The 11,932-nt window shown below is 43.8% G+C and overlaps 2 protein-coding genes across 3 annotated transcripts; one reads left to right on the top strand and one right to left on the bottom strand.

The window, feature by feature from the left end:
* Positions 1 to 4,016: 4,016 nt before the first annotated feature.
* On the top strand, positions 4,017 to 5,559 carry LOC123053781 (psbP domain-containing protein 4, chloroplastic). Of its 2 annotated transcripts, none has more exons than XM_044477331.1 (5): positions 4,017 to 4,445; positions 4,586 to 4,689; positions 4,778 to 4,886; positions 4,980 to 5,207; positions 5,290 to 5,559. In XM_044477331.1, the coding sequence occupies exons 1-5, from the start codon at positions 4,133 to 4,135 to the stop codon at positions 5,352 to 5,354; spliced, it is 819 nt and encodes a 272-aa protein (XP_044333266.1). In that variant the 5' UTR covers positions 4,017 to 4,132; the 3' UTR covers positions 5,355 to 5,559. The 2 variants fall into 2 exon arrangements, with proteins under 2 accessions (XP_044333266.1, XP_044333267.1); XM_044477332.1 differs by having other exon boundaries at positions 4,161 to 4,445; positions 4,582 to 4,689.
* On the bottom strand, positions 5,446 to 11,272 carry LOC123053780 (O-fucosyltransferase 38). The gene is made up of 12 exons (XM_044477330.1): positions 11,046 to 11,272; positions 10,324 to 10,399; positions 9,484 to 9,551; positions 9,135 to 9,223; positions 8,877 to 9,054; positions 8,232 to 8,360; positions 7,973 to 8,106; positions 7,680 to 7,893; positions 7,417 to 7,601; positions 6,583 to 6,678; positions 6,340 to 6,484; positions 5,446 to 5,833 (listed from the first exon to the last, which is right to left on the bottom strand). The coding sequence occupies exons 1-11, from the start codon at positions 11,214 to 11,216 to the stop codon at positions 6,358 to 6,360; spliced, it is 1,467 nt and encodes a 488-aa protein (XP_044333265.1). The 5' UTR covers positions 11,217 to 11,272; the 3' UTR covers positions 5,446 to 5,833; positions 6,340 to 6,357.
* Between the last annotated feature and the right edge of the window lie 660 nt (positions 11,273 to 11,932).

Consider the following 11,932-nt stretch of genomic DNA (forward strand, 5'->3'; position numbering starts at 1 on the left):
TATATCAGAACATTTTTTTTATATGCTGGTCTATTTATTTCTCATTGTAAAACTACAAAAAGTCTACTTTTTTTGGCTTTTTATAAGAGAAGTAAAAGGCTATGTTTTGGTCTATTTCTCACGGTAACTCGAGATTTTCTTTCTTACGACGCACCATTTTACCATTTTGCCAGGCAGCATAATTTTATGTTAGCTAACTACATTGCACATACTAGTAAATGATGTCCTCAATTTACACTCTGATGTACCAGCTGATTTAACTGTTTTGCTTCCAGACGCTGGACCAATAATGATAGTTGTGCCAACTGGCAGCTCGATTAATTACCAGTGTGCAATGATCGCGACCTAACAATCGCACTTCATGGCCGAAGACTATCGGAATATGATCTTGAATACTCCCTTCAATCCATATTATTTGTCGATACAAAGTTGTATTAAATTGGCAAGTAGCATTGATTGGACGGGGTATTTGATTATGACGACTGGTCGATCTTCCGAATGGTCAAACGTGATACATTGGTAGATAAGCGTGCACGTTGGTTTATTTAAGATAACTGAACAGCGACTCGAACAAATTAATTGCACTCTCCTTGCCGGAATGGACCTGGAACGGTGCATCCATAAATAAATTCCGGTGCACAGCGAAAGGGGTGTAGCAATGGAGCATCGCTCTGACAGCTTACGTTCCTTGGTTACCAGGAACGGTCCTGTGGCAGACGCTATCCGCACACTCCGCTCCCAGGCAAATGCGACATGAATTATGAATGCGACTGTGCTGCGGGTACAGAATGACAGAATGTGGAGTTTTTCCGGCAAATGATCAAGAGGTGCGATAGTGATCGCATGCGGTACGGCGGTGCCAACCCCGTTTTTCTTCGTGTCCTTGCAGATTTCGCTGTCGCGCTGATCAATCTGAACCACAGGAACAGTCGCGGGAGAATTTGTAAAGACCGCGACCCTCTGGCCGGCATCCCGCGTTCCTATTCCTGGAGGAATTGAGGAATTCCAGCCGGATGCACGTTGGTCACATAGGCATACGCACGCACGCATGCACGTACTACAAAGATTATCGAGAAGTCGGAAGTGGATACCATTCTTGATAAAACAAAGGAGAGACGCGCAAAATAAACACGATATGACTAGTGATAGCGCAAGTAATACTAAGCTAAACTAAAATGAGAGGTAAACAGGTCTTTTCTTTTTCTTTCATGATAATACGTGTCACATTTATATTATAAAGATCAAAGTACATGTCACGTAAAGACCGTGACAAAACCAAAAAGATAGCAGAACATCTCTGAGCTTAACATCAACGCTCGTCACCTGCCTCCGGCACTACCACAGCAGCCACCGAAGAAAAGATTGACGAATCACCTCCACACCCGAGCTCGACACGGCTCCATTGCTGATATGCAGTTTTGCGGACCTCCAAGGTGGCTCACCAAAAGTGAAGCCCTTGCCGGTGGGGCAACACCCCGCACACACCATCAAACTCCAGATCTGGCACCCCACCACGACTTAAGACGCCGAAGGAGAAAACCATACCTGCCGTCCACGAACCACGAGCCCAGCACATGTTCTGTCTTCCAGATGTCGTCGATGCAGACTACAATCTGCACCCGCTCCTGGACTATCTCCCAAGCTCCGCGAGGATGCCGCCGCCGCAACGGTGGAGCCCGAGGACACAGGTCCACCTTGAGGATCCGCCGCCATCATACAATTCTTACTTGAACGGACTGGTTTTTAAATTCATCCCCAACCATAGAACCGATGACCTCGTCAGAGAAGGGTCCAAAGAGTCTTTATTCACTCGTCATCATCACTGCCGAAGTAAAGACAATGAACAGCCTAAAAACCTAGACTACGAAGGAGTAGAAATGATTGACATGCGTAGATCCGGCGACCCCCCTCGCCACCGACGACCTCGTCGGTGGAGGGGAGCCGCCGGAGGACGATGCTGAAAGACTGGCCTTTCCTGGCGGCGGCTAGGGTTACAGCCGCGAGGAACGAGAGGATAACGATCCGTATACGTGTGTGTATGTAACAGGTCTTTTAGTTTGCAAACGAAGATTTTCAAATCCAGCTGGTCTACTCCCTGCAAAAAAAAAATCCAGCTGGTCTACGCGGCGACGTACCGCGTATATACGACTGGTGAATCAGGGAAGAACGTGTAGCTAAGACGTCGCCATGTCACTTGTCAGCAAGATATGGCATGTGGATTGCGTTGCTAAGTACCAGTATACTTCCAGATTAATTAATTAATTAGCAGGCGTGTGACCGTCGTGGCATGTTCCAGCAACTGCGAGAATGTTATTTTTCTTGGCATGTGGTTCATATTATTTATTTATTTATTCTGATCTATCAGATATTCAGAAAAACTTGATTTTGACTGACAATGTTGATGGGAAGTTGCCTCAAGGAAGCACGGCACATCCTGCTCTGCTGATATGTATTCGTTTATTTAGAGCGTCTAGGACCGGCATCTCAAATCCGTCTCAAACAAACGGCTGAACGCCGGTCACGATCGGTTAAAAAAAACACCCGGGGTGTCTAGAGCCGGCCTCAAATGCTTGGGCTGTCTGACATCCTCATATTCACTTCAAATGTAGGGCCGATATGAGGCAGCCCGGCATGTCCGTTACGTCAGTCCGGTCCACCATAACTCCACTCCGTCCCACAAAAACCCCAATCCGCCCCAATCCGGAAACTCGTGCTCCTCTTCTTCCCCCTACTTTGATTTCTCCGATATCAATCCACTCCGGCAACCATGTCGAGCGCCGGCAGCCGCTCCAACTCCGACCTCGATGTTAACGAGGAGTTGGCCCTCCGCATTGTGCTCGAGAGGTCCAAGGTGGACACGGGGGCAGTTCTGGATCTGTCGCCTCGCCTCTTCCCCGCCGGCGCAGCACGAACGCCGAAGCTGGCCCCTACCGACCCGCGCGCAGCTCTGCGAGGGCTGCGTAGTCCACGCTGCCCCCACGCCGTCCCATGCCCCCGCGGGCCGCTGCTCCACAATGGCAACGGTGGGTGCTTGTGCCCGCCACGCCAGAATCAGAGGCGAGCGCCGCCCGCGGCAAGAGGCGGCGGGCAAGGGAGAGGGACGCGGCAGAGCAATCCGTGCACCACCGCCGCGGGTTGCCGGTGGAGCCCGACGAGGGCGAGCGGCTCCTCACTTGGGTCTACCGTCGGTCGTTTACGACGACAGATACGGACGCTTGACGACTCCGTCAGAAGAACGCCAAGGCGCTCCAGCTTGCCATTAAGCAGTCGGAGCGTGAGGCGGCGGAAGCGGCTCGGGTGGCGAAGCTCAGCGGTAGCAAGACAGAGTCGTCGGGCGGCTCAAAGGGCTCATCGTCCTCTCCGACTCCTCCTCCGATGACGTCGACGACCACAACGCCTTCTCCGACGACTCGGACGATTCTCCACCAGCCGCCGACGCCTACAGCTACATCGTCGGCCGAAAGGGGAAAGGACCGGTGAGGAAGTGGTGAAGATCCGCCGTCTCCACTTTAATTTCAAGTTTTTATATGTAGTTTAAACTTTGTCGTCGTTTATGTGCATTATTTGAACTTTGGCGATCTTTTGAAGATCCGTTGGTGATTTTTTGGTGAACGGATTGTGTATTTCTATGTCCGATTCTACGTCCGTCTTATGATCTACATAGTTTTATCCATGTTGCATGGTTTAGTATAGATGTAGGGGATTGGATATGAGATACACGGATGTGAATGACTCAATTTGAGGACTGACCGGTCAGCCCGTGGACGTGCCTGGACGCGTCCGCGAGCGTTTGAGGGCCCGGATTTTCGGCTGTAGATGCTCTTATTTACTCAGATTTTACGTGCAAAGCCAAAGCCAAAAGTGAAAAAAAAAATCCAATTGAGCTAGGCACGGCAGAAAACAAACTGGGTAAAGGTGAGATGTTTGGTCTCAACCCTCAACCCCTCCTGGCCACTCATCGCCTGCGGCCCACAGCAGCCCGCGGAGTATGTATGATGAAGATGAACCGAACAAAAAGAGATAATTCTCTCTAGGCAAAACCAGAAGCAGCAGCAGTACCCAAGAAACACACAGGCAGAGCCGAATCACACACACCCTGCAGGAGAGGCAGGAACACTTCTAGCTAGCAGAGATGAGCAGCTTGGCCCTCTTCTCGCCAAGCTCCTCCTCCTCCTCTCTGTTCCTCACAAAGCAGGCCAACCCTACCAAGGGGAGGGCGCCTACGGTTGTGAGGTGCAGCTATGGGCCCACCCTGTCAGGATCACATGAAGAAGAGGGGAGAGAGGGGGTGATGGTGGCCTTGGTAGGGAGGAGAAATGCACTGGCCTCTGCAGCAGCAGCTTGTGGAGTTTCGGTGCTTGGCTTTGCAGGCGATGGCCTGGCAGCGGCCAAGCAGGGCCCGCTGGCAGGGAGGATCCCCGGGCTGTCTGGCCCTGATCAGAATGGTTGGTTCTTGCTGCCACCTTGATCTACTAATTCCATGTGATATACTCCGTAGGATGTTTTTGTTCTTGCTAGTTCAGTTCAGAGGAAGTCTTCCATATTCTCATGGTGCATGTCATAAGGATGTAATTTGTTCAGATAGGTTGGAAAACATACCGCAGGCCGGACGAAAAGTCTGGCGGCCACGGAGTCGGCTGGAGCCCGATCATCCCGTACAGCTTCAAAGTTCCTGATGGCTGGGAAGAGGTGAGAACTCGAGCTACCGACAGAAATTCGGTCTTCAGAACATGCTTGGTCACACAATCTCTGATGCAAAACTCGTGTTCTAATGTAGACACCAGTGTCGATTGCTGATCTCGGTGGCACGGAGATCGACCTGCGGTTCGGAAACCCCAAGGAGGGCCGATTATCTGTCATTGTAGCGCCCACTCGTAGGTTTGCAGGTGAGCCCTCAAGAAATTGTTCTTTCCTGGCATACTCATTTCTTAGTGTGGTAACTGTCTCACGGTACTGACTAGCATGCTGAAACTGCCAAGATGACCTTGATGATGCAACAATCGAGAAGATCGGCACACCGGAGAAGGTGATCAACGCCTTTGGACCGGAGGTCATCGGCGAGAATGTGGAAGGGAAGGTTCTGTCCACAGCCACAGCTGAGTACTCCGGAAGAACTTACTACCAGTTCGAGCTGGAACCACCTCACATCTTCATCACAGCTACGGCTGCTGGGAATAGGCTCTACCTGTTCAGCGTAACTGCAAACGGTGAAATAACTGTCCTTATCACTATATAGTGTTGATTTCTGTGGTCACTTTTCTCATCAAAAGGAATTATGTATTTTTGCAGGGCTGCAATGGAAGAGGCATTACAAGGATCTGAAGCAAATAGCAGAATCATTCCGCGTAGTCTAGGGTGGTTCCACTGGGTTCGTTCATCACATAATCTGTTTCATTACTAGAGAAAATGAGGGATGCCGTTATGTAAAGGGAGGGTAAGTACACATCATTTGTAACGATGATTTTGTAGCTGAAGAAATTGAACATTGTATGTAAGCTTCCTCTTCTAGTTACAGTAAGAATTCAGACCTAAAGGTGCCTTCAGGGGCGCATATAACAACTTCCAGGCCAAAACGCATAAATGCGCGTTTTAAGTTTCCTTGGCTATAGCCTACTACAGGTCAAATCTATATGACTGGCAATGAACTGATAGACTGATACATGTAGAGTTGTTTCACTGCACTTGCCGGCCTCCATATACTCATATAGGGTTCTTACATCTAGATCAGGGAAAGAATGATGCCCTTGCCTGACTTGTGTGAACGCGTCATGGAGTATGAGTGTGATTTAAACTTTCAAGGCATCACTAGAGCTCCAGTATATGTGATATGTAGCTGTAAATAAGAACAGTTCAAAGTTCACTCAAATGGTTCTAGGATATGCTAAAGTTTGATGAATAAAGCAATACAAATGACTACAGAATGATATGAGCAGCAACTACAACATAAACAAAAAATATATATAGTGTATACATAATAACCTCATGGGTAACCTAAAAGGAAAATCTCAATCAGAGTCATAGAAGAACCAGCATTATGCTAGAGTTGCTGAAAGCATTATCATTAAATCGATATTCACAGGCAAGCTAGAACAGAAAGTTAACTCTAGGGTAGGAAGGGACTCCCCTCCCGATATCTTAAAAATTGCTCTATGGTTAACTTTTGCTGTACTTGGGTCTTCATACAACACATATTTTTCATGTAGTTGTCAGAAGATTGAAGAGACAAAATAACTATTAGCAAATGACTCATTTATATGATTTAAACTACTTTTGATTCAAAAGTAAGTTACCTCCAAACTAACAAGTCTAGTATAATGCTGCTAGAGGACAGTGGCATACCTTTACACCATCATCACATCAATGCTTCCCAGTCAGGCAGATGCACTCCGGGAATGGGTTTTCATAAAAGGATTCCTCTGTCCTAAGTCGTGCTCTGCCCTTGCTCCCAGGCAAGGACGCATATCTCTTCCTTGGGGCGCCTTGCCTGAAAACAGAGATGCAAACTCAGTACAATCCATGAAGTGTGGAACAGAAGTCATGTGCATGTGATTTGACATTTTCATATATTCAATAAAATCTCACCTGTATTTATGCATTTTAGTAACAAGTGAGGACAGCTTAGGACCTTCCGTAAGTTCTCCTTTTTCAAGTAAGCCAAAGAGTTCCACCAATCCTCTCCTGAGGATTAAATGCAACAGGACTTAGTCCACATGCACCCATCCACTCGGTCAAGATTCATAGACATCAAACATTAGGAGTATTATTTGTGAGTAATAGAACATAGTTCCACTAAGGATACATAACTTCACATGCGCAGGTACACACGCCCTGTTGTGGCATCTAAGAGAATCCAGCTGGCTGTTAGATGAGTCCAGTTTAGTGCGGGTGTATCCAGGGTGTGTAAGAGTCCTATTAGAAGTAAAGAGTCTTAAGTCGGTTTTGTTCAAGTCAGTTTGGAATAGCTCTATAAAGGAGGAATCTTATTATTTGCAGCTGCCGCAAGCTGGAATACTGTTCAGTGAACATTAACCCCTTTGTAAGGAAAGCAGGCAATGCACCATTTGGTGGCGGCTGGAAACTATTACAAGATTGCTCCTTCATAGAGCTATTCCAAACTGACTTTAACACAACCTACTGAAGACTTTACTTGGACTCCACAACCTGAGATACTCCTGCACTAAACTGGGTCCATCTACCAGCCAGCTGCTCTTAGATGCCACAACACCGACACATAAAACACACGTGTGCAGCCAATCAGGTGCTCTAATTTTTAAATAAGTAGTCTTGTATGACATACAAGACCTTCAAAATAATTTTGAAGTGGTTACTACCTTATTACATAAAGTCTTGTTTTGAGGGAAACTATAGGGGGGGAAAGAAAAAATAGCAACACGTTAAATAGCAAAATATGTTTACCTATCAGGAGTCAAAGTCTTGCGATGACCCAGAAATCTACGATGGCCCTCAACAGCTCTTGCCATATTGCCGGAGTGTGATGGAATAAACACATCACTTTCCACTGAAATTATGTAGTCAAGTGCTGCAACTTGAGAAGCATGATTCTTAAACTTCTCAAGCTCTTCTTTTGTTGCCAGCACTTCCTGCAGAAGTATATTACTTTAGTAGAATAGTGAAGGATGGTGGAGCTAATCAATAAAAGAAGTAACACTGCTAACAACCTTGCTAACCAAGTTTGGAAAGTACGATCTCAATTTTGATATATACTTATCACCACCATAAATTTCACCAGCTGCAATGTAGATCCACGTGGACTTGGTATATCCCATCGCACGTAGAAACATCCCCACCTCATGTGGAGTCAATGGACAATTACCTCCAGATCTCTGTTCAGTTGAGTTTATGTCCTTCAGTTTCCAATGGCTTGTTTTCTCTCTGTTGAGATACATGAAACCAGTTAATATAACTTGCATGTAGAAATAAAACTGCACATATTTGTGCTGATTGTTCATACCTCATGATTCTCAATTCGTCCGCTTCGGATTCACTCAGACCATAAGTGCAGCCCGTGAATGCTAGCATATCTTTTTCATATCGTAGATGAAGAGCAATAAACTTTCCACGTGATTTTAGACGCTCCACAAGCTTCTGTTGTGCAAGTGTTATGTTGGCTCAGAACCTAGTTTACAGAGTGTCATAAATCTCCAAGTGCAAATTGAAGACTGTAACACAATCATAGTTAAAGATTTAAGTTACTAAGAGAATGTTCATGCCTTTCCAAGGTCCTCGATTGGATCTGAGAAACGCAATGCTTGGTAAAGACAGCGGCATCTTAATCTCTGGATATCAATTGGAAGACCATTGTTTGCAAGCCGTGAATCAGATTTTGGGACGTGAACTACCTGTAGAATATAATTCGGAGGCGATCAGGTGAACTGAAATAAATGAGCTTCAGACTCCAAATACAGAAGAAAAAAAATCAAATTATTCAGACAATTTTTTTGAAAATCTATATTTTTATATAAGTGTTGCTCAAATAATTTGTGTCAAATGAGAATGTCTGATACAACCACCATGTCAAAGAACAGCCATGTTGCTAAGTACAGAAAATAGATTGGCGATCTTTCTATACGTCATATTGCTTGGAAACATTAATGAAGATGCTTTCCATAAAGAATAATTTCAATAACTGGTAACAGAGTAATGTGGTAGCACTTTCAACTCTCCATACCAGAACAAAACCAAAAGTTTCAGATCACATCATTCAATATCTTGAAGGATACAAAGAAAAAATAGCAAAATGATAGTCCACTAAAATGTCTAGCTTTATTGAACAGAAAGGATGCTATTTTTCTTATGAAAACAGCTACAAGTCAGTACATTGAGGTAGCTAATGGAGTATCTGAATTGAATACTACCTTGTGATCCTTCCAAAGTTCTTTCACATCCTCGTAATAGCTCGCACCAGACCATGAAGTGAAGTGCTTCCGAGCTCTTGGAGCAGATTGCAAACTTTCAGGCAAGTCACTAACGATATGGACATCACCTTCCAGAGCTTTAATAAAACCAGGCTCATTGAAGATGTCTTTAAACGTACTGCATGTATTGGTGCGAATTGGATTTTAGATAAACATGAACGAGATTGGACAATCAACCAAATATACAACAGTCAAAACCTGGTATCTTGCCAAAAAGATCGCTTGTCTAACTGAGGAATAACAAGTGTTGCATTCACCAAGCGGGCTACTGCAATCATATCACAGATCTGCAGAGGGGAGATAACAGGATTCAAACAAAGTTTGGTGACCGTACTTGAACAAATCTCAAGAAAAATATTAATTTAATGGTAATAATCAAGAAGATAACATAATGAAATAGATAAATACATCAACAAAAGCAGAACTGGATATTCAGAAGAAGAAAATGCATATATACATGCAATTATTATTACAGGAGTGCAAAAGTATGAAGTGTAAGTCGGATAAACCATGGAGCTAGAAGCTAAGTTTTGGTGCACGAACTTACTCCAGTTCGCATTTGGTTGAGTCCTCCATTACTTCTAACAGTCATATAGCGGTCCGACTCTATTGGACCTGGTGATGCAAAAAAACAGGGTGTTACTAAACAAAACAATATTGAGGGAAACTTACCAAGAAAACATGTATGTGCACTGAATTTGCATGACAGTGTTTCTACAGCAGAGTAATATAGATACAAGGATACAGATTCAGGGACATTTGACCCTAAAATAAGGACTAGAAGAATAAGCTATACCATAATTGTTGTATCACTCCTATTGCACATAAAGCACATATTCTTATTATCAAATGTAAGATACTGCACATCTGCACCTAGATGTTTGACTTACATATAAGAATTAAGAAGATCAAAGGTAGTTACACTAAAGGAGAAATTAGGACCGCAAAGCATATAGAGAGTATATATGTAAAACTGATCTCTGAACAAAGCGCTATATCTCTGTTTATTCTAAAGTTTACTCCTAGTGCAGAATCCTAATTAAGCCATATCACCATTGTAGTTATATACATTAGATTGCTCCGTTTAGACACTAGTTACTCGAAAAGAGAGACATTCACAAAACAGTAGCGCTGTTGAGAAGACATCCTTTTATAAATAAAACACATTTAAACCTACTGGAGACTAAATAGTCTAGTAATATTTTCATTAGTAGACAAAAAAAAACCACCAAGCGTGGCTGACGATGGTAGTTTCTACCAAATTCCAACTTCATACCGCCAGCAACAAACACTTACCAATTTACAAACAATTAGAGCAACTCAACTTAGTAAACAGAGTAGGAATCACGGTATGTTTTAAAAAAATGCTGCATAAGAAAAAAAATACCAATATATCTGTGGGTTGGTGTGACACAAGCATGATAACCGTAGCCATTAGAAACCCACAGCTGCTCATTCGGCACCTGAACATCAGTTAAAACTCCAGTTCAGTACCATGAATACACTGAGTCAATATTAGTTTCATCTAAAGAAAATGGCTAGCCAGCACATGAAGTAATTTTGGATTTCTATAAGAAGTTAGGTCTTCTCATTTTCAAATGCATATGTATGGTAAGTTGTTATACAAGTAACATCCAAGAAATAGAAATTTATAAGGGGATACTGAGCATTACGTAGCACTATGTTTCTTAACAACGTATTCAAAGTCATCAGAAATACACTTCACACCAGGCATTTGAGCTTTTCACTAAAAAGGGGTAAAAAATAAACAGGCATCTAACTGTATGACAATTAAATCATACACCATCCTCAAGTTTCGCTGGCTCAACACTCACAGGATGTCGAGATGGTTTGTCTAGCAACTGCACCAACCTTTAGTTTCAACAATAGGAAGAATAATTGAACACTTTCATCCTGGTCTACTTTGCATAAAAGGCATGGCGCATCACAAGAAATGAGATGAAATTACCAGCGGGGGCACATGCCTAGAGAAATTTGTGCAAACAAGACCTGCATCGCATCGAAAACCGAAGCCTAACGCACAAACTAGTGCGGGGAAAAACAGTACTAACAGACACAAAGGTGAAGGGGAAGCATCAGGAAACGGGCCTGGTGGGGCAGGTCCGAGCGGGGCAGGTCGACGCGGGCGATCTGGCGAAGTGAGAGGACGACAAGGAGCACCGTTAATGCGACTATGAAGCAAGCGCAGCGGGAGATCGGCGACCGGAGGAGCCGCCGGAGCCTGAGGGGCAGCGGAGGCGCTCCGCGGCGGCTCGCCATGGCCGGGGGCTTTGGGGGAGAGAGGGAAAGAGAGCCCACGGCTTTGGGAGAGAGGGAGAGAGAGCCCACAAGCCCCCGCGGCGGCTCCGGCTCGCCTCCTGCGCAAGGCTAGTGGAACGGCCCAATACTGTAGCTCCCACTGGGCGAGTTTTTTTCTTTTTCTCTTTCGGTTTTGTACGGTTATTGTTATTATTTTCGTTCTCATTTTTACTTTTTCTTCGCATTTTTTGGTTTTCTTTGTATCTTTCACCGGTTTTCTTCCGTTTTTTATTTTTACTTGCATTTCAAAACATGTCCAATTATTCTGTACACATTGTACATTTCTCGTATACGTCAGAAACATTTTTTATACACGTTTACCTTTTTAAAATACATGATCAAATTTTTTAAAGTATTAATTATGAAGTCATTTTTTCCACACATATTATAAATTTTAAATATTCATATAAATATTTTTATCCATGTTTAAAAAATTAAATACATGTTTTTGAACATTTTTGGAATACGTGTTAAACAATTTTCCAACACACGCTGAATTTTTTTTTTGGAATGATACGTCAAAAATAAATAAAAAATTTCTTAAAAGTCACAAACATATTTTTTAAAATGTGTGAATATTTTAAAGTAAAACTTACATTTCTTTTGAACGGTAAGAAAAATATGTTTTACATTCTATAAAATATTTTAAAAAAATCATGTATGGTTTTTCGAGATGC

Source organism: Triticum aestivum, chromosome 2D, assembly GCF_018294505.1.
Source record: "Triticum aestivum cultivar Chinese Spring chromosome 2D, IWGSC CS RefSeq v2.1, whole genome shotgun sequence".
In the NCBI taxonomy this organism is placed as follows: domain Eukaryota; kingdom Viridiplantae; phylum Streptophyta; class Magnoliopsida; order Poales; family Poaceae; genus Triticum; species Triticum aestivum.

Coding starts and splice junctions, on each gene's coding strand:
- LOC123053781 (XM_044477331.1), top strand. CDS start 4,133: ATGAGCAGCTTGGCCCTCTTCTCGCCAAGCTCCTCCTCCTCCTCTCTG. Junction 4,446..4,585: donor GTCTGGCCCTGATCAGAATG/GTTGGTTCTTGC, acceptor TTGTTCAGATAG/GTTGGAAAACATACCGCAGG. Junction 4,690..4,777: donor TTCCTGATGGCTGGGAAGAG/GTGAGAACTCGA, acceptor GTTCTAATGTAG/ACACCAGTGTCGATTGCTGA.
- LOC123053780 (XM_044477330.1), bottom strand. CDS start 11,216: ATGGCGAGCCGCCGCGGAGCGCCTCCGCTGCCCCTCAGGCTCCGGCGG. Junction 10,400..11,045: donor GCTCGGACCTGCCCCACCAG/GCCCGTTTCCTG, acceptor ACTGATGTTCAG/GTGCCGAATGAGCAGCTGTG. Junction 8,107..8,231: donor CAATCGAGGACCTTGGAAAG/GCATGAACATTC, acceptor CTTGCACAACAG/AAGCTTGTGGAGCGTCTAAA.